A 22,452-nucleotide genomic window follows, 5' to 3' on the forward strand; every position below is an offset into this window, starting at 1 on the left:
AGGAGCATGCCCACATTTTGTACACACATCCTTTAATTTCATTCATGAATAAAATCTTAATAACCCATAAATACAACATTACCACTCAATGTTGTCTCAGGGGTTGTTCAAGACTGGGGAAAAGAAAACTAATCATGCATTTCTGGAACCATTTAATTTCTAAACTTTTCACTTTACCAAAGGATCCATAAGGGTCATCAGAAGCCTCAATAGTAATAGTTGCCTGTGTAATAGCTCCAAGCACAGCTCCTCCTGTGGTCTCATTAATGAGCTTAACATGAAATGATTCTTCAAGTTCAGGAATGATGTCATTAAGAAGGTAAATTGGCACTGCTTTGCTCGTTTCACCTTCGAGAAGGATGACATCAGAGGATGCTATACTGTAATCTTCACCTACAGGAATAATTTAAGACATACTACCAGTTATTTTTTTTGCAAAGTATTAGTATTTATAAAGATTCTAACATGTCACTATAAAATTCTACAACCGGACACCATGTGTTTCATTCCATAATATTGGTAGACATTCTATTATGTACTATAATGTTTATGCAACAGAAATTTTATCAATAAGTCACTCATGTTGTACCATAGATTTACAAAATGATTACTGCACAGAAAGATTGTGCCCTCAGCAGCTCTCTACCACAACAGTGCTCTAGTCAACCTACCAAGCCTTTCAATAATCCAATAGTTCAAAGTTCAGCATTATAGTTGCAAATGAGAAGACGTACAGGAGTGAGATAGATCAGCTGGTTGAGAGGTGTCGCAACAACAACCTTGCACTCAATGCCAGCAAAACCAAGGAATTGATTGTGGACTTCAGGAAGAGGAAATTGGGAGAACACAGACCAGGGGTCAGCGGTGGAAAGAGTGAGCAGCTTCAAGTTCCTGGGCATCAACATCTCAGAGGATCTATCCTGGGCCCAACACATTGATGCAATCACGAAGAAGGCACGCCCATGGCTCTATTTCATTAGGACTTTGAGGAGATTTGGTATGTCACCAAAGATTCATGCAAATTTCTACAGATCTACGGTGGAGAGCATTCTGACTGGTTGCATCACCGCCTGGTATAAAGCCTCCAATGTGCAGGATCGAAAGAGGCTGCAGAGAATTGAAGACTCAGCCAGCTCCATTATGGGCACAACCCTCCCCGCCATTGAGGACACCTTCAAGAGGCAGTTCTTCAAGAAGGCAGCATCCATCATTAAGGACCCTCACCATTCAGGACATGACTTCTTCTCCTTACTACCATCAGGGAGGAGGTACAGGAGCCTAAAGGCCCACACTCAACACTGTACTGCTGCCACAAAACAACAAATTTCATGACATATGTCAGTGATAATAAACCTGATTCTGAACTTTTGTTCCAAATTTACTTAATTACTTGAAGTTGAGTTAAAGATTTGTTGTGTTGAGATTTGAACTCACGTTTCTGGATCAATGATCCAGATATGTAGATGCTGGTCTATTTTTAACCACATTACCCATTAAAAATTATAGCTGCGAAGGAACAAATGTTGCCCCTCCATCGCTGGATGATTACAGTCTTCTACAGTATCTTCACACCTCAGTAACACAGGAACAATGGGTCCACCAGGAACACCATTAAGTGTAACAATAGTATTTTGAAACACAGATTCAAGTGCCTGAATCAGGCTAAGGCTCCCAACAACTTATCCCAGACAGTGTGAGCCAGTTTGCTACATTCTATCTGCTCAAGTTTGCGAGTGTCTGTTTCCAGATTTTTCTCCACCATATATCTGTGCACTTCTCACCTGAAGGCCACAGCGAAGCCTGCCTCCGACACATCTGCAGGCAGTGTGGAAGTTTTTTTTCCAGCTATTACTCTTAACTGTCACACCCTTTACTTTAAACCTGTGACCTCTTGTCCTCAACCCTACCCTAAGAGCCTACCACAATCCATTCTGCTCAGATATAGAACATAGAACAGTACAGCACAGAAATAGGCCCTCCGGCCCATGATATCAATGCCGACTATGCCGATCAAAGCATCTGCCTGCACAAGGTCTATCCCTCAATTCCCCATCTGTTCACGTGCCTGTCCAAATGCCTCTCAGACGTTACTATCATACCTGCTTCCACCACCTCCCCAGACAACATATTCCAGACCCCTCATGATTTTATATGCTTCCAGAAAATCTCCCCTCACCCTTCTTTTCTCCAAGGAAAACACTCCCACCTCTCCAATCTATCCCTATCACTATGTTCCCTCATCCCAGGAACCATGTCCATAAATCATTTCCGGACCCTTCATGTCATGTAGCAACCAGCATTGAACACTATACTCCAAATGAGGCCAGATCAACGTTCATAAAGGTCCAGCATAAATTCCCTGCTTTTATAGCCCATGCCATTTGTAATTATTGTATCTTTAACAAAGCTTGCAAAATTGCAAGTGGACCCTCCATCAGCATGACCTGTTAACGCACGGACACCTTGATGTGAGTAGTGGCCTCTAGTGGAAGGCACCACACATTTTTGGGGAATCCAATCAAATGAGAGGCCAGCTTTGGCAAATACTTAAGGGTGACCCGCCAGAGGAAGTCCCAACTTGTGCTTGGAATGTTCCCTTGAGTTAAAGAGTACATTTTAGCTGCAAGTCTCTTTCTGGCCCTACTGATGAAGCCCGGGCCAACTGAAACCGTGAGAGTCAGCTGAACATGGTGATGTAAATAGATGAGGTGAAGAGTTGGTTGCCAGAGTCAGATGAGGGATTAGTACAGGACAGATTATTAATAACGGCTGGGGAACTTCAGCCACAAAGCAACAACTTCAGTATTCCCAATGTAATGAATATTCACGTGTAAAAATTTTAATTAACATACAGGACTTCACTCCGTGTGTAATACCAATAAGAATTCATATATCCTACCAGCTCTTGCTGTCATTGACAAAGCTTGGAATTTTACAGAAACATCTGCAAATATGCCTCCAGTCCTCGTCACATTGATTATCGGTCCAATGTAATTTTCAGGAACCCGTACAGCAGAAGTAGAGAGCTGCAGCGTACCAAATGCATCATCATTGGCATCGATTATCACTTGGGCTATGATGTCATTCCTTGATCCAAGGCGTGGAGAACCAGCAACTAATGCATTGAATGAAAGCATCATTGATGTATATATTATTACAGTCCATGTGAAAAATCAGGAAATAAGAAACATTTAATAAGACAAAAGTCATTTCTAATCCTGCGGGTAAACTTGATGTATCATGTATTCTTTCCACACGCCTAGTGACACAAAGCAATCTACTTTTTTTCTACAGTCTTTACATAAAAAAACTTTTTTATATGAACCCTGAAACCAATACCAATTTACAATCATACCATGAGACACAAGTATTCCCTAGATATCAATCCAGTACCCAGAAACAAAAATTCTGATCCACTCTCTGAGTAAACTGGATATTATTGGTTATGTTGTATAACAGAATAGGGAAGTTGCTCACTGAGTAAAACTATACATGAATGGAACCAAATACTTCTGAACCAATTTTGCATTCAATCAATTTTCCAAAGTTAGGGTGATTGAAATGACCAATTTATCTAATGCACAGTACAGATAAATATATTTGTAGAGTGGCACTGTAAAGTATTTAGAGTGCAGTGAGATTGATCTGCTGAGACAGCTCCAGTCAGCATCCACGACAAGATTTCTGATGGAACCATTAATAACTGAGTGCTTGGTGGATGTAATTTGAGTGATCCTACACTGTGTTCTGATAAACAAATAATCAGGACGATGTGTCAAAACATTGGTTATATTCCAAAAAGCAAAGGATTTATTTATTTGTACATTAGCTATCTAGATTGGGGTAAAACTTCATTAAAAGATGAGAACATAGAACAGTACAGCAAAGCGCAGGAACAGGCCCTTCGGCCCACAATGTTGTGCCGAACCAATTACATGAGTAATAAAATGCCCAGCTAAACTAATCCCTTCTGCTTACACAATGTCCACATCCTACCATTTCCCTCACAGTCATGTGCCTATCTAAGAGTTTCTTGAATGCCCCTTTCGTATTTGCCTCCACCTCCATCCCAGGCAGCAGATTCCAGGCATCCACCACTCTCTGTGTAAATAAACCTGCCCCGCATATCTCCTTTAAAGTTACCCCCATCACCTTAAATGCATGCCCTCTGTTATTAGACATTTCAACCTTGGGGAAAAGATACTGGCTGTCTACTCTATCTATGCCTCTCATAACCTTATAAACCTCTATCAGGTCTCCCTTCAGCCTCTGCCGCTCCAGAGTGAACAGCCCATGTTTGTCCAACCTCTCCTCACAGCACGTGCCCTCTAATCCAGGCAGCATCTTGGTAAACTTCTTCTGCCCCCTCTCCAAAGCTTCGACATCCTTCCTACAATGGGGCAACCAGAATTGTTTGCAATACTCTAGATGCGGCCTAACTAAAGTTTTAATAAAGCTGCAGCATAACTTCCTGACTGTTGAACTCAGTGCCTCGACTAATGAAGGCAAACATGCCACACGCCTTCTTTACTGCCCTATCAACCTGTACAGCTATTTTCAGGGAACTGTGAACTTGGACCCCAAGATCCCTCTGCTCATCAACACTGTCAAGGGTCCTGCCATTAACAGTGTATTGTCTCTTTACATTTAAAATGATTTCCTTTTGCATTCACATTCACACTTATTTCGGATTAGCACTCTGATAACTTATTTTTATATTGGATAAAATATCTGTAAGGAAGATCATACGGGACTTATCTGCTGAGTGTTTCTTTTTACAGCAAGCATGTCCTAATATACTTTCTGCTGGTGTTGGTTCTCAAGAACCCAGTGTGGTACTTCAGTGAAGTGGCAAGGAAAACCAATAATAATGAAATCTGCCTGCCTTTTCTGAAACTTCCTTCTGACCACACCAGTTTCAAAATTTAAGTAAAGCTGTTTGAGAAACCATTTGTTATTTTACTGATACATGAAGGTCAGTGATCATATGGCTGAAGTGGGCCTGTGATGGCTCGCACCACTATCAGTCATTTAGAACTTGCATCATCTATTGTACTCTCTTTTCAGTCACTAATGTTTCTTCAGAGGCTCTGGAAAACTTAAATCACATTCTCTCTTTAATCTCAGCTCCCCAGAAGCAGACTGGATAATATGTCTCATTCTATTGTTATTATTTCAGAGATAATAGAAGCATAATTAATCCAATGGTAATTGTATATAAACTTAACTGTTTCGTTCATAAAATATTCCTTAGAGTCATCTGACACACCAACAGACAAGTTAACAATCGTGTTCAGTGTGCTCCAGAAAAGCTTGGAAAAATATTCTCTGGTGTCAGAAATAATTGCTAAATAATAATTCATGATCAGTTCCTGCTCACTACTGTAACAATTACTGAACCAATCAATTAAAGCAGATCTATAATAGTCACTATACCTGCTCTACTTATAATTTCAGTGATATTCGGCCACAAGTCCTTCCATGAACCTATTAAACCATAAAGATCACATCTGCACAAAGCAGCGTACAACTTTCGCCCAGTTAGCGGACATTTACTTAAATGATGTTCACCACAAAAAAGGGTTTAATTTAATTTGTCATTTAACTAAGATTTAATTCATGCAGCAATGGTAGAGTGACTGTCTTTCAAACACAGGTCCACAGGTCATTAAAAACCAGCAACACTTAACAATCTTTTTTGATCAGGTTGATGGAAACTAAATTTTATAAGCACTTGTGCTTCTCTAATTGGCAATTATGGCCCTTCAGTAAATATCTTGTATGTTCCGGCTTGTCAAAACATAGTTTGATTTTGATTTACTTCATCTTCACAGGGAGCTTCTGACTTCTTTTCTCAACAGTCACAACAGCTGGTATCCCCCACAAATATTAAGGACTTACTTACCCTCCCACTGGGAAAACTTTTGTATAATGGAGTGTTATTCGGAACCTAACACTATGTCATTTGGGAACAGCTGCATCTTCTTCCCAGCCATGCAGACCCTGATGAAGGCTACCATCGTAAAAGCAAGCTTCAAGGTTGTTTTCTAACCTCACTTTCATTTCAGTGATAGGTTCTATTGATGTACTAAATACCTTATTATTGGGGAAAGGGAATAAAATTGCCATCAGCCAAGCAAATAAGATCTAAAAGTATACTTTTCATTAGCCGGTAATTGTACTTAACTGCCCATTACTGACTCCAAACCCAAATTGTTCCTAAAGGACACTTCAGTTTTATTTACATGCATTCTTTATGAATGCTAAAATGTTGAGTGCTAAAATGTTCTATCATTCATGAATGATAGAAAAATAGGGGGCTCTGTGGGAGAGAAGGGTTAGATACATCTTAGAGCAGGATAAAATGTCGGCACAACTTTGTGGGCCGAAGGGCCTGTACTGTGCTGTAATGTTCTACGTTCTACTTATTCCCTCTTGGAGCATTACCTGGTGCAGACATAAGCATTCCAGGTTACTCTGCCTGAAAAGGCATGTAAACTGACAATGCATTTGGGATGGGAGGGGGGGGGGGCAATACCTGCTTCGTGCGCGAGGCCCAAGCTGTAACATTCTACTGCAGGAGGACCTATAGTGGAGCAGACAGAGAGTCACAATTGCAGGTTGGGCATTGCAAGTTGTGAGTGGTGGTCACATAGGAGAGAGACACAGTTTGGGTTGTTGGAGTGGAAAGGTTGAAACTTCCATTGGGTTAGACTGAGAGTTTAAGCGTCAAAGCAGGGCATGGGGCAGGGCAGAGGGAGGGGAGTCAGAGTGTATGGAGGAACGTGGTGGAAATGCAAACTATTAATCCCAGCTGTTTTCCAGAGATAGGTTCCACTGCTAGCCCATTGGAACATGTCGGGAGTAAATGTCTATTGCAATGACGCACTCAATGGCTTGAGCAATACAACCAAATAGACTAAAAATCTAGTCAACCATTTTGGATTACTCACTTGGTCTGTCCTGCTCCCCTTTCAGCAGCACGACATTACGTAACTGGACAAACACAGACTCTGGCCTCTCAGGTTCTGCATCATCCAGAATGGGAATAGTTATATTAGCTTCCGTTTGATTGGCTTCAAAGATTATTGACCCAGATATGGCAAGATAATCACTTTCCTCCATTGCCCGAGCAATGAAATATGGCAGATCAGTTGACTCTGTGTCATCCACAGTCGAGTATGTGACAACAGCAATACCCATGAGTCCATTAATTCGTTCAACTGTCAGCGTCACATTTTGGTCCTCCTCCTCAACTCTGATAGGTCGACTTCTTATAGAAAAGATGAACACACCATAAGGATCATCATCAGCTAAAACTGTCAAGGTGGCATTTACTAGAATTCCCAGGCGTCCTTTGGAAACATTAGTAATATAAATCATAAAATCTTCATCCAATTCCGGCACATCATCTGAAGCCACCTGTAGCACAATGTTGGCCAGAGATTGTCCCATTTCGAATGTGACATTGCCATGGGTATTGACCAAAGTATTGTAAGGGTCAGAGACCACATCCCAAAATAAAGTAACCTGGGACAGAGCACCACCAGCACGTATCACCTAAAAATTCAAACAATTTGTTAAGTTGAATTATAAGGCATATTTCTAATTATAAAGTTTTGTCAGAGTTACTTAAATTAATGGAACAATTATGCATTAACAAATTTAACACTGCAAAATAAGCATTGGAATCCTTGTAATATGTTTCACTACATGTTCAACTTGTCACCGAACACTCTAACAAACTTCTACAGACGTACTGTTGAGAGTATCCTGACTGGTTGCATCATAGTCTAGTTTGGCAATTTGAATACGCAGGAACGCAAGAAGCTGCAGTGAATAATGGACTCTGCCCAATACTTCACAGGCACATTCCTCCCCACCATTGGTAGTATCTACAGGAGGTGCTGCCTCAAGAAGGCAACATCCATCATCAAAGATCCCCACCATCTGGGCCATGCCATCGTTTTGCAGCTACCATCTGGCAGGAGGTACAGAAGCCTGAAGTCCCACACCACCAGGTTCAAGAGCTTCAACCATTCGGTTCTTGAACCAACCAGCAAAACCCTAATCACTACAGTTTAGCAACACTATGACCACTTTAATCACTTTGCACTAAAATGGACTTTTTTTTTGTTCTATTTGTGTTTTCCTGTAAAAATTGTGTATAATTTATGTATAATATTTTTTTCTCTTGTGAATGCTGCTTATCTGATGCTGTGTGCCTGTGATGCTGCTGCAAGTAAGTTTTTCATTACACATGTACTTGTGCATATGGCAATAAATTCGACTTTGACCACAATTTCTATTTTGCATCCCAGATAAGACATTTACCTACAGGCAAGATAAAATACTGACCTGAAATAAAACAATGTCATGACTCCCTTCGGGTTCTGTACCGTCTGTGTGCAGAGAGTCATTGCTGAACTGGAACACTCCATATGCATCATCAGAGGCATCAATAGTAACTATGATTTCAGATGCTATTGCAAGGTTAGCTGCAAATCAAAACATTTGAAACATCATTTCATTGCTAACTGATTTTATAGAAATTCCTACTGATTTTATGAAATGACTTGCATTTTAAGAATACATTAGACTAATATTTAAAATAAAATTAATTTTCCAAGGGAAATAGTAAATGGGCAGATCCTTCATTTATCCCCACACAAAGGAGTTGCATCATTAGAAATTCCTGACCTGTCCCAGAAATTTAGTCCTGTAATTCCTTAATTAGGCTTGAGAGGAGCTTAGAGTAGCAAAGGACATACGTAAGTGGCATTATGGTCTTTTGAAATTTCCAACAAAGATATAGTAATCCAGGGATCTGGATTAATTGTAAATTAAAATGACCACCATGATAAATTGAAAATTTGAATTGTTAAAAAAAAATCTGAAATTGAAAAAGACAAAAGCGTTTCTGAAATGGTGACAAGAAGCTAGCAGATGACATAACATTCCAAACGATCTTTTAGGAAAGAAAATCCGACAACCAGCATGGTCGACAAGAGACTGCAGATGATGGACTCTGGGGTAACTAGCAAACTGCTGGAGGAACTCAGCAGGATGAACAGTATCTGTGGGGGGGGGGGGGGGGGGGGGAGGGTGGGAAGGAATGTCAACATTTCGGGTAAAACCTACATCAGGACTACTCTGCCAAAACTACTCCGCCAAAACTACTCCAAATTCCTTTCAAGTCACTGCTCCAGTTCAAACCTTCCTTACCTGCATTCGGGCACTTTTCCGTTCTCCTCTCTCCTGCTTAGGTCTGACTCACCCCATCCCACTATCCCTTAAATATGTATTATCGAACTCCTAAAATATAGCTATGGACAGCAAAACTCCGATAATCCGGCATGCTTGGGACTTTGTTGGTGCCAGACCCGCACACTTTCTGGACTTCTGGTGGCTTTTATTCCTATTAATGCCCCAACAGATATTTAATTCACTTTGTGTTAAGGTGTTACACAGCATTATAATAAATTTCCCAGTGAATTCGACAAGTTTAACGGGAGAATGGGAAACAGGACCCTGCTCAGTTTCGAGAGAGTGTGGGACCTGCTGCCCTGGTGAGTCGGAACGGAATGCAGGAAACATCACCAGGTGAACCAGATGCCAAATCATTGGGATTTCTGAAAAGTTGGATAATGGATCATTGGAGATATACTTTATAAGCTAAATCAAAATAAGGCCCCAAAACCTCCATTGACATAGTTGTTTACAGAAAGCTTAAATTCAGTTTCCTGTAAAACATTTCACTGCCATCTACTTTCCAAGAAACTTTCTATTTGGAACAAATATATTTTGAATATCTACAGAGGATTTTCTAAGATCTAGCACACTTCTAGACAGGTCACAAGGCAACAGACAACTGACGGGCAATACTTAACAGCTGAACAATATTTTTTAAACAGAAGCTTTTTAAGATGCTTTAGTAAATTCCTCTTTTCCAGCAAAGTTCCATACAGGATACATCACATGATCCTCTTCTCTCTGAGGTTCATTGTGTTGAAGATTCATCATCCATGCCTTTCACTCGGATTCATTGAGAAATGCTTAATCTCCCTTTAATGTCCATGCTCCTACAACCTACAGCATTTAATAACCAAATTTGGTGCAAGACAGGTGCCATTTTTCAGACCTAGTTAAGGGACTATACACAAAATTATTACCACTCTTTGCTATATATGCCTCATGTTATATTTGCTGTGCATTTTTAATATAGCCAACTTTTATTTCAGATTTCCAGCATTAGTTCTTTTCGTACCCTTGTCTCATCCATTCCCTTTCAAACACATCAATTAGTTTTCTGTTACATTCCCTCTTCTGCATTCCTACTTGTAATGCCCAATATTTTTAAAGCAACTGTGTTCTGCTCCACTTCACCCCACTACCACTGTGAAAGTTTTCTGCTGTCTCATGGCTCTTCACGGGAATTCCTTTGTTGGATAACACCTTTCAACTCTATTGCTTTAACTGCAGTTAGCCCCGAATTTCACTTTTTTTTTACATAATGGGACAAATATTGAACACAAACATTAAACAAAAGTCATTCTGCTCTCCCAGGACAATTGACAACAAGTTGCCTATCATAAAATTCAGTTCTAGAGGAAGTATAAATATGATTCGTGAAGAAACTTAACAGCTGAGACTTTCAAAACAAAACTAAATTCTCATGAATTGAACATTGATACAGGAGACAGATTCTTATGTAAAAGATAAGAAGGGACATCAGGTCCAGGCACCATCCACCTCAACCACTTCAGGATCTCAGTGTAACCAGCAAATGAAATGAGAACGAATACATGATAGACAGAAGGTTCTTACCATGCATGTGGAAAGCTGGAAGGACAAACTCCATCCCACCATCACCACTACCGCTGGTACCTATGCCAAGCAGTTCAGCCACTTCAGAAATAAACACACAGCATATCCACAGACACACAAAAAAAACAGGTAAAACAATGAACATGAGAAAACAAACAAATGACTTTGCTGAAAGATAAGACAGAAGCTTTGAAAGATAAAGCAGTTTTCTTGTACATCAACACAGTTAATAACCATGGCAATATATAGCATTAAACTAATCAGGTAGCTTCATGATAACAAGCTGTAGCAATGTCTTGCAGTTTTTCCCCCATTAGATTTACAGCTCAGGTGGATAAACGGAAACTGAGCTGGAAAAATGCATGCCACAATGTCATAGATGTGATAGGTTTAACACAGCTCGAAGATTACTAAAGTGCCACGAGCAGGCAGCTGCTTTTGATTTCAGACATAAGAAATCTACCCAAACTAATGTCGACTGTACAAAGTGAAATGACAAACTGTCACTCATTACTTAGTGAAGAACTAATTGCATCATAACAAGGCACAAGATTAGAAACTCACCAAGTGAAAATTGATGAATCTTTATCCTACCAAACTATAGTAGAAAATCACTGCAGTTATAATGTGAAAGTTGCCTTAATCTTTCATTTGCCATTGAAAAATAAGCTTTATTTTCTTTAACAATCAGAAAGTAGTTAAATGCTCTTTGTTGTATACCTGAAAAGCTCCTATTGGTCCTCACCTTTCTCAGAGTTCAACAGCACCACTTTAAAGCTGCTGGGCAGTTCAGGAACAGAATCATCAGTGATATTTACAGTTATGTATTTATATTGCTCTCCAGGTTTAAAATCCAGAGTGCCTGCTGTATCCTGGAAAATAATTTAAATGTATTAGTAATATTTCAGTATTTGACAACTGGATATTAACGCAAATGAGGCAACCCATCCATCATCTGCAGTTCACGGGGATCACTCAAGAAATCAGTTTAATTTACTTTAGTCCAATTAATGAGACAAATGGTCTCAATAGCTTGAAATTACAATCCACACATGCACAAACACTTAATGGCTCTGGGTGAAAATTGCGCTTTTCACTATTTTGATGCATTTTTATTCATCTTTCAAGATCCTGGCATTGTTGCAGCATTTGATATCAATCTCCATTTATCCTTGAGAAGGGGAGGATGAGCTGTTTTTATGAACTGTTAAAGTCATTCTGGAGAAGGTACTCCCGCAGTGCTATTGGACAGGACTTCCAGAATTTCGACCCAGTGACAATAAAGCAACAAGTCAGAGTGGTATGTGATTTGGAGGGAATCCTATAGGTGGCAGTGTTCCCATGTTCTTCTTATGGGTTTGGCAGGTGCTGATATACCGGTATTAATTGATTTTAATTTATACATTCAAAATTAACAACCATGGAAAAATCTGCAAGTATTGCAAATCACTTAAAAGGAGATGTATCTATTAATCAGCTTTCATTATTAAGGATCATTTGCTGATCTTCACCCCTTCCAATTCCCCCTTAATTTGTTTGTTGCATTATTACACTTTATATCACTAGGTTAATCTGTTATTCAAGTCCTGAAAAATTAGTGAAATTGTGAAGGTACCACCGCAAATAAAACTGTAACAGCATTCAACCAGATATTGGATTGAGACAGTAATGAAAAAAAATACAAATTAACAATTTGAAAAGATGTAAATCTTATACAGGTGTACAAGATGATAAGAGGCATAGATCGAGTCGACAGTCAGAGACTTTTTCCCAGGGTGAAAATGGCTAATACGAGGGGGCATAATTTTAAGGTGATTGGAGGAAGGTATAAGGGGGATGTCAGAGGTAAGGTTTTGTTTTACACAGAAAGTGGTGGGTGTGTGGAACACACTGCCTACAGAGGTTGTGGGGGCAGATACATTAGGGACATTTAAGAGACTCTTAGATAGCCACATGAATGATAGAGAAATGGAGGGCTATGCAGGAGGGAAGGATTCGATAGATCTTAGAGCAGGATAAAACGTTGGCACAACATCGTGGGCCAAAGGGCCTGTACTGTGCTGTAGTGTTCTATAACAATAACAGTAATGCATCACAAATGGGATTAGTGAAACATTTGATTTTATTTAATTAGGTAAAACAATAACATTTCCATGAGCAAAAGTACGTACTCAACAATCCTATCTGCCTGGTGAAACTCATTCTCGAACCGGTCCTGAAAGAAAAAGTCCAATTCTCTCTTCTGTTGTTTGTCTCAATACCTTCCCCCTTAGCTTGTTATACAGTACAACACAGATGTCCTTTGGATGAATAAACTTTCTGTTGTGGCGACTCACCTTACCGGTATCGAACCGGCTCCTGAGATCGTGAGCGTCGTCAGAGGCCCCGACCCAAGATGGCGCGGGGCCCTCCTTCTTCTCCATCGTTGGGCTAGGAAAGCCCGCACGCGGGAAGGTCAAGTGACCCGCGCATGACATCAGAGCGGGAACTGAAGCGCAGGAAGAGTTTCGGTATTAAAAGGTGCACCGCGCCCCTGTCGGGCAATCGACTTCTGACTCCAAGCAACAGACACCGTGTCTTTATTCTATAGTAGTGTAGCTAGCTGCTACACTGTCATATTTTACTTTCTCAACTTGTGTCTCACAATAGTTAATGTTCTTTACTATATTAATTGGTTATTTCAAAAAAGAAAAATTAGTGTAACTTAATAACATGTTTCTCTGCATTTGCATCTTTCCAGCTGTGGTGTGAATCCACGCTGGTCAGTTGGTAGAAAAATAAACAGCATATTTGCCAGGCTGCTATTAGGCTTCACTCTCATTTACTGTACTTGGCCAATGTGCCAGCTCCCATCACACATTCACATGCAGTCTGCCCATTCTGCCTGCATGAAAGTCATGGTGCTTGCCTTGACCACAAAGAAACAAAAGGTAAGCCCAAGAAAGGCAAGCCAACAACAGTGGTGCAACTATGAATACCTCGGAGCTGGGAAAGCACCCCCAGTTCTTCTGGTTCCACGGCTATAATTTTGCAACTAAAATAAACACATACATGGTGCTGAAGAATCATGAACACCACCTTGTTATCCCTTTTTTTTGCACTATTTATTTATTTTTGTAATTTATAGTAATTTTTATGTCTGTGCACTGTACTGCTGCTGCCAAACAACAAATTTCACGTCATAGAAGTCAGTGATAATAATAAACCTGATTCTGATTCATAGACCACTTGCTGCAAAGGAGCCTTAAATAGCTACGATTATAGAAGGCACCAAATGCCTATCATTAAGTGACTGTAAGCTATGATCAAAAGATGGCCTAGTTTCATCTGAAATCAGTGAAGCAAGATTCAATTTCTACGCAGAAACTTGAGATATACAGACTGGAAAATGCACAAGTGCATTCACTAAACTGTACTGAGTCGGCTTATCTCAATAAAAACAGCAAAGGCACTACACATGGCCTTACTGTCTTTGAGTTGGGGTGCCTGGTCACTGGTCATTATCCAGTTGAAAGCACAGATTTGTGGGTCCCTAAAAAAAAAGACAATCCTAATGATAGTTTAGCCAATAACTGCTGGCAAGCAAGTGACATAGTTCTTTATTTTCATCTTACTGGGCGATGACCGAATCCATACTGGCCTGACAGTTCAACACTCAGCTCCACGTACGTTGCCTTCAGCGTCAGTAGCTGCTGGTACCTGCCACATTCCTCATTCGACCAAATGTTAGTAACAGAACAGTGCACTTACAAACATTGTTAAAGCCCAACATGAAGAATAACCACTTGGCCGAGATGCTGCCACATTCAGACATCCATGAAAATGTACACTAGAAATTAATTATTTCTTTGAAGATAATGGCAAGGGAGAAAACTTGTGAAGCTCATTAGAATCACACTATTGCAACATTGGTACTTTTATTAACTTGATTGAGAACTTCAGGAAGGGGAGGTCGGGAGAACACACACCGGTATTTATTGAGGGGTCAGCGGTGGAAAGGGTGAGCAGCTTCAAGTTCCTGGGAGTCAACATCTCAGAGGCTCTACAGTATCTTAGGCCCAACGCATTGATGCACGTAGAAGGCATGCCAGTGGATCTACTTTGTTAGGAGTTTGAGAAGATTTGGTATGTCACCAAAGACTCTTGCAAATTTCTAGAGACGTGGAGAGCATTCTGACTGGTTGCATCACAGCCTGGTATGGAGGCTCTAATGCACAGGATCGAAAGAGGCTGCAGAGGGTTGTAGACTCAGCCAGCTCCATCATGAGCACAACTCTCCCCACCATCAAGGACATCTTCAAGAGATACTGCCTCAAGAAGGCGGCATCCATCATTAAGGACCCTCACCATCCAGGACATGCTCACTTCATGTCACTACCATCGGGGAGGTGGTACAGGAGCCTGAAGACCCACACTCAACTTTTCAGGACATATAAATAAACTGATTCTGATTCTTCTGATTTGCCACAATGGATGGATCAACTTTTCTGTTCCACTCAACATCATACAAGAGTAAAGTGAAAGATATGGCCACAATTTAGTGACATTTTAATCTGTTGCACTGATAGCATTGTTGAGTCAACATGTGTAGAATGCTAATGGCTCTGACAAAGTTACTAATAATATCATTTGTCCAACTAAGTGAATCTAAATAAGAAGAATTCTACTTCTAAACAAAAAACTTTATTGCTTACTTGATAATCAGATGGGCTGGCAGCTGTCAGAGGAACAGTTTGGTACGCCACCACGACATTGCCCAGAAGACCCTGTGCACGAACTACCAGCAATCTGATTGAACCAACTTCCTCCGTCACAGTAATGCTTGGTACAGAAAGTGCAGGAGGGACAATTACATTTTTATCAGGTGGTGGCCCAGTGGAAAACTGCAGCAAACCTGTCAAAATATCACAGGAGACATTATTCTTCTGAGAGACACAAGAAACTGCAGATGCTCTAATCTGGAACGAGAACAAACTGCTGGAGGAATTCAATGGGTCAGGCAGCATCTGTGAAGGCAGAGGGATGGTAGATGTTTCGGGTTCAGAATTCTGAGCTTTGGGCCGTTTAAGGCTTAGTTATAACACTTAATATTTTTAAAATAGCGTTTCCATGTTCTAAGTTACAATTTAATACAACAGTAATTTATCAAGTGCCTGTCGTTCAGGTTAGATGTGTTACCAATTTCCTGGGAAGGGAAACAGAAATTGGCTGATATTGGAGATTTGCTCTAAGACTGCTGGTGAGACTGTCCGCACCATTCATGCCAGCTGAATTTCTTTTCCCCTTACAATAGACATCGCTGCATCCTGGTTTCACTTTTCCAGGTTTTCATGCATCAATTTCATTCTTGGTCATCCTTCATCTCCTCAGCTTGTCTTTTTAAATGAGTGATTTTTTAGAAATATCCCCAATTTCTTTGGTTTCCGTCATAATAGCTGATCACATCCGACACTAATAGCATTTCAATGTTAAGTGCTTCCTGTTTTCATTCAAACATCTCATTGCCATTCCTCTATTTTTCTAATATCTGTGATGTCCCATACCCCTGTTCCTCTTTCTCCCCTTTTTTCACTCAGTGATATGCACATATCATCTTCAGTTTAGACAAAGCCACCAAAACCATAATTTTACTCAGATTTTCCTGTCACCTTGACTTTGAGGCTAAAGGTGCTTGTGTGATAAAAGCACAAATAATTCAGAAATTTCAGATAGTAGGTGGTTAGTTACTAAAATCCAAATATCGCTCAAGACCTGAAGTCACACTGCAGGCTGCCTTGCAGATATGATATCTTGTACTTGACTACAAACCAAACTTGACCATGGATGCTGTCCTTATAAGCACAAATATCCTCTTCCCAAGTACAGGCGACCCCAGTGCTGAGGCAGTTTGGGTAACGGAAATTCACCCTTACAGAATTCACAAATCACTACCCAAAAACTTGAGATACGGAATTTGAGGTACAGAATAAAATTGAATCCCGCCGGATTTATGTCAAAATAAATAAACAAAAACAAAATTTTATTTTCTTTCAATTTGCGCTCCTTGACACATACGCAGATGACGTAGCTTTGTGTAACACAGGACAACAATACAGACTGTTTACTAGGAACACAACCCCCACCCCCCAATAGTGGCCAGCTCCACAATGTCTTGGTCAAGCCTTTCTGGATTAATGGTTGACGGATTTTTTAATATTTTATTTAGTAAAATAAACACATTTATTTTTACTTTTCCATTGGTGTCTATCTCTAACGCTTAATCCAGCTTTTTTCCCCCCCTGTTTCCCTTTTTACATCTGATCTGACCATGAATTCAACCTCTGTAATTTGCATGTGCTTCTCACTCGAATTTTACAATTCTTTACTCTTACTGGCTAAAACAAAGTATAGTTAATTTCCTTGAACATTCAGGTCTCAGTTTATGTTTGCTCAACTGAAGCCCAGAGTGATTACTCACACAAAAATATTAAATATTTAAGAATGGAAGGACAGGTTTAACCAACAGCAAATGCTTTTTGATTTCTTTGCTGAAGCAAATTTTGGCCGACTGCATCTTCAACTCCCCCACAGGCTCCCTTAAAACTCAAAGCTGCCTGGAAAGATAGAAATTTATTTATTAGTCACATGTACATCGAAACACACAGTGAAATACATCTTTTTGCGTACTTGAGAATGTTCTGGGGGCAGCCACTCTTCTGGCTCCAACATAGCATGCCCACAGCTCCTAACCTGTATGTCTTTGGAACATGGGAGGAAACCAGGGCACCCGGAGGAAACCCACGCAGACACGGGGAGAACGTACAAACTCCTTACAGACAGCGGCTGGAATTGAACCCGGGTCGCTGGCGCTGTACTAGCGTTACGCTAACCGCTACGCTACCGTGCCACCTTTGTTGCATTGCTAGCATTAATTTAGTGTTGCACAGCACACCAACAAACAATTACAGGCCCTCCCCAGGTTACATCAGGGTTCTGTTCCTGTGAACTGTCCATAACCCTAACAATTCACAAGTTAGAAATGTGGATAGGAACTGAGTTACCAGGCAGCAGAAAATGCCTGAAGCCCTGCAGCAGCCAACACTGATCTCCCATCGGTCATTTGTATGGACATGAATAGCTCAGCACATCACGGAAACAAGCCTCCCCTCCATGGACTCTGTCTATACTTCTCGCTGCCTCGGTAAAGAGGCCAGCATAATCAAAGTCCCCACCCACCTGGGACATTCCCTCTTCTCCCCTCTCCCATCAGGCAGAAGATACAAAAGCCTGAAAGTACGTGCCACCAGGCTCAAGGACAGCTTCTATCCTGCTGTTATAAGACAACTGAATGGTTTCCTAGTGTGACAAGATGGACTCTTGACCTCACAATCTAACTCGTTATGACCTTGCACCTTATTGTCTACCTGCACTGCACTTTCTCTGTAACTGTAACACTTTATTCTACATTCTGTATTGTTTTACCTTGTGCTACCTCAATGCACTGTGTAATGAATTGATCTGTATGAACGATATGAAAGACAAGTTTTTCACTGTACAGTAGTGTAGTGGTTAGTGTAACACTTTACAGCGCCAGCGATCCAGGTTCAATTCCCGCCGCTGCCTGTAAGGAGTTTGTACGCTCTCCCCGTATCTACGTGGGTTTCCTCCGAGTGCTCTGGTTTCCTCCCACATTCCAAAAAGACGTACGGGTTAGGAAGTTGTGGGCATGCTATATTGGCGCCGGAAGCCTGGCGACACTTGTGGGCTGCCCCCAGAACGGTCTACGCAAAAGATGTATTTCACTGTGTGTTTCGATGTACATGTGACTAATAAAGATATCCTATCCTACAAGTGACAATAATAAACTAATTCCAATAAACGGGGTGTTTGTAAGCTGGGTGGGACCTGTATCAAGAGTCAGCATCACAATACAATCTAATCATTAACTGCTCTGTGGCAACTACTTTAACATGTACAATGAACATTTTAACATAATTACCATAAGGATGATCACTGGATTTTATTACGACTTCTGTGCTTGCTTTCTCTGGGTCTATACTGGCCCCACTAGTTGGAGTAGAGCCCATTTTCCCATCTCCGGATATTGCTGAAACCAGGGAAATTATGAAGTGCTCAGCAAGCTCAGGTAAATTGTCATCTAGAACATGCACATTCAAAACCTTCAAGAGAGAAGAAGCATTACAATCAAAGATCAATGCCCCACAAAAAAATAAGATGGTTATAAATAGTCAACTACTTTTGAACATCAACTTTTTGAGAACTTTTAAAAAAGGCAGTATTTCTTACTAATTTAGTGTTTTTGCTCGAAATATATTATACGACAAAATCTGTCTCATTTTAATTATGTAGAGTTTTAATGAATCAAGGTGAATGAAACAAAGAGAATTTGCACTAAATGCAGTAAATCATGAACGAAATAAGGGAAAGGACAAATGCCTGAATAAATAAAATGCTTCCACTTTTTGGTAGTGAAAGCAAACTAATTTTTTTAAAAGGAAGAACCACTCTCTTCATACCTTAACTCAAGATTCATTTCAGAATTATGCAAATACTTTTTCCTCCACCAACGCTGAGAGAATTTCAAACAACAAGTGAAACTGTAGATTCATCATCATTATCTTAATACTCACTGTGATCTCCTAAACTCTCTTTGATTGAGTTGGGAAGTCAGAGAGAAATTTTCTGAGTTTATTGTCAACTTAAACTCATCTTTGGTTTAATAATATTAATTTTCTTGACTCCCCTAATGAATTATGCCCCAATAGTAGAAACCCATAGTAATTTTTTTGCTATCATTAGACAGAGCTGTGGCATGTACACTTCAACCAATTAATCATGTGATTTTTTACTGTGACCAGATGTTGAAAGGCATTACCAGCAATCTTTAAAGCAGCTCCCTGGTGGACACTCAGAAAATATCAGAAAATCAAAAAAACTGCAGATACAAGGAATCAAAAATAAAAACTGAAAATTCTGTAAGTACACAGCAGGTCAGGCTGCATCTGTGGGAAGAAAAACAGAGTCAACATTTCGTGTCGAAGAACCTTTGTCAGAACTGTTCTGATAAAGGGTCTTTGACCTGAAACATTGACCCTGTTTCTCTTCCCACAGACGTGACCTGACCTGTTGAGTATTTCCAGCATTTTCAGTTTTTACTCATATCTGTACCTCTTAGCCTTCTCACACATCCCCTTTGACCCTCACCAAATGTTATCAATGTGCCATAGAAAGCATCCTATCCGGATGCATCACGACTTGGTAAGGCAACTGCTCTGCCCGTAACTGCAAAAAACTGCAGATTTGTGGACACAGCTCAGCACATCACGGAAACCAGCCTCCCCTCCATGGACTCTGTCTACACTTCTCCCTGCCTCGGTAAAGCAGCTAACATAATCAAAGACCCCACTCACCCCGGACATTCTCTCTTCTCCCCTCTCGCAACAGGCAGGAGATACAAAAGCCTGAAAGCATGTACCACCAGGCTCAAGGACAGCTTCTATCCCACTGTTATAAGACTATTGAATGGTTCCCTAGCACAAATAAAATGGACTCTTGACCTCACAATCTACCTCGTTATGACTTTGCACCTTATTGTCTACCTGCACTGCACTTTCTCTGTAACTGTAACACTTTATTCTGCATTCTGTTATTGTTTTACCTCTTACTACCTCAATGCACTGTGTAATGAATTGATCTTTATGAACAGTATGCTAGACATGTTTTCACTGTACCTCAGTACATGTGACAATAATAAACCAATTTACCAAAAAGAAATCTCTATCTCAATTCTAGTCAAGACAGGTCACTAGGATATTTACTCATCCTCCATAGGAATTCCATTTCCTGCCTTCACATAACCAGTGACCTACACAGCCTGGTCACCACAGCTTTCTAATGGTATGTTTGTGGAGCCCATGCATCAATCCAGTACAAACGAGCAAGGAGAGCTGCCACTCTACAAACTTCACGTTCTTTTCATGTGCTACCTGAAAACTGCCCTGAAGCCTCTCTGATCTATCGTTGAATTTGCCAACAACACAAATGCATTTGAAATCATAAATTCAAGATATATGATAGCATGATGTTAAAAACTAAAGCCCACAGTTATATGGCACCATCTGGTAGTGCTTAAAATTGCTGTACACCCCAGAATTTAACTTTCTTTGGTGTTTAGTTTTCTTTTCACCTCAGAGTTTTGCTGGGGAGCAAAGGTGATGGTACCAGTGGAGCTGACAAAATCACTAATATTGCTGCTGTCAAATTCAACCTGTGTGATATTATAATTCACAAAGACATAGGCCAAGGCTCCTCTTGTTCTTTCTACAACACATGATATTGTAGATCCTTCACTGGCTGTCTGCAAGAAAACAAAAGAAAGATTTGCTGGTAAACTGCACAAAAGGGCCCCACAAAACAAAAAGCAATACTGTAAGGCGTTTGGAACCCAGATCAAAATACTAAGTGCTGCAAGGGATAGTGGATCCAATTTTCCTGAGAGGCACCAGCATATCCCCACATAGCTATCAGGAAACTGGGGAATCCCATATTAACTCTGCATGAGAAGATAAGTCAACAAATTCCAGGCAGTCCTCAGTCCCCCTGTGCTCTGACATTGGACTTCTTACTTAGCCCACTGGTGGAGCACCAAGTGTTACACTGGGGAAGCTGGCCGGGTCAGTGACTCCAGCCATTTCAATGGAAAGCAACAGCTGTAAGAGAGATAGGCAAGTTACGTACTTTGATCAAGTTAAAGTTTAATTGTTAATACATTCTAATTCATTTAGTTTTGCTTAAAAATTAATAATATATTTTATTTTGAATCATATTTGAATGTGAATGTTGGACACAGCCAATTAAACTTGGAAGAGTGGCTTAACTGTCCATCAAAGCATTCTGTGGGACATGATTGGAATGCTGTGCACTGGACAGGACCTCACTGATCAGATCCAAACTAATACATTCAGGAAGTTTCTGCCAAGGGATCTACTTGAATAAGTGAATGTTTAGCAGGTGAGCAAACACAGTTGGCTTGCTGCTTCCAGGAAATTCTAGGCATGTGTATTAATGATAAGTTACATAGAACAATTTTAATATAATTTTTGATCAGAAATTGATTGCATCTGTGAAGTGAAAAGATTGGATGAAACAAATTTAGATTTTTTTTTCGAAAAAAGGCTTACAATTTCCACTCACGGGTGATTTGTTTCAACAATTCAGATGTTTACTTTCAAGAAAGACTGCAACATAGTTGGAAAGGTAATTTATGAACATTAAATAAATTGTTTAATAGGTGTTACTTGAATTGAAAAGTGGGCATTGTACTCATCCTTTGTCTACTTTTGTTTGCCACATACATTCATAATTTTGGAGTTGAGCACTTGAAATTTCTCAGCACAGGATTTGCAAACAACAAGATATAAAATAGTCCACTACGATACAGAAGGTTAGCTGAAAAAGTTAAAGGGGACGGATGAAATCTATTATGAAGTAACATACTCTGAGAGGAAAAACAAGAAATGAAGCATATACTGACAAAAACGATTGCTGGAATAACTGAACATGGATATTTAAGACTTCAAAAACTTAACTGCTACAGGGTATGAATACAAATAATTTTATCCATTG

General features: G+C 40.2%; 1 protein-coding gene across 1 annotated transcript in view; it reads right to left on the bottom strand.

Moving 5' to 3' along the window:
• The window catches only part of adgrv1 (adhesion G protein-coupled receptor V1), a 249,447-nt gene that overhangs the window by 148,733 nt on the left and 78,262 nt on the right, over nucleotides 1-22,452 (bottom strand). The window contains exons 23-30 of the mRNA XM_052020663.1: nucleotides 21,014-21,184; nucleotides 18,806-18,986; nucleotides 15,522-15,721; nucleotides 11,573-11,699; nucleotides 8,359-8,498; nucleotides 6,954-7,560; nucleotides 2,900-3,115; nucleotides 178-393 (exon numbers count right to left, since the gene is read on the bottom strand). Of these exons, the coding sequence (XP_051876623.1) occupies nucleotides 178-393; nucleotides 2,900-3,115; nucleotides 6,954-7,560; nucleotides 8,359-8,498; nucleotides 11,573-11,699; nucleotides 15,522-15,721; nucleotides 18,806-18,986; nucleotides 21,014-21,184 (1,858 nt within the window). The remainder of the gene's footprint in view (nucleotides 1-177; nucleotides 394-2,899; nucleotides 3,116-6,953; nucleotides 7,561-8,358; nucleotides 8,499-11,572; nucleotides 11,700-15,521; nucleotides 15,722-18,805; nucleotides 18,987-21,013; nucleotides 21,185-22,452) is intronic.

The sequence above is a fragment of the Pristis pectinata genome, chromosome 7 (assembly GCF_009764475.1).
Source record: "Pristis pectinata isolate sPriPec2 chromosome 7, sPriPec2.1.pri, whole genome shotgun sequence".
Taxonomy (NCBI): Eukaryota; Metazoa; Chordata; class Chondrichthyes; order Rhinopristiformes; family Pristidae; genus Pristis; species Pristis pectinata.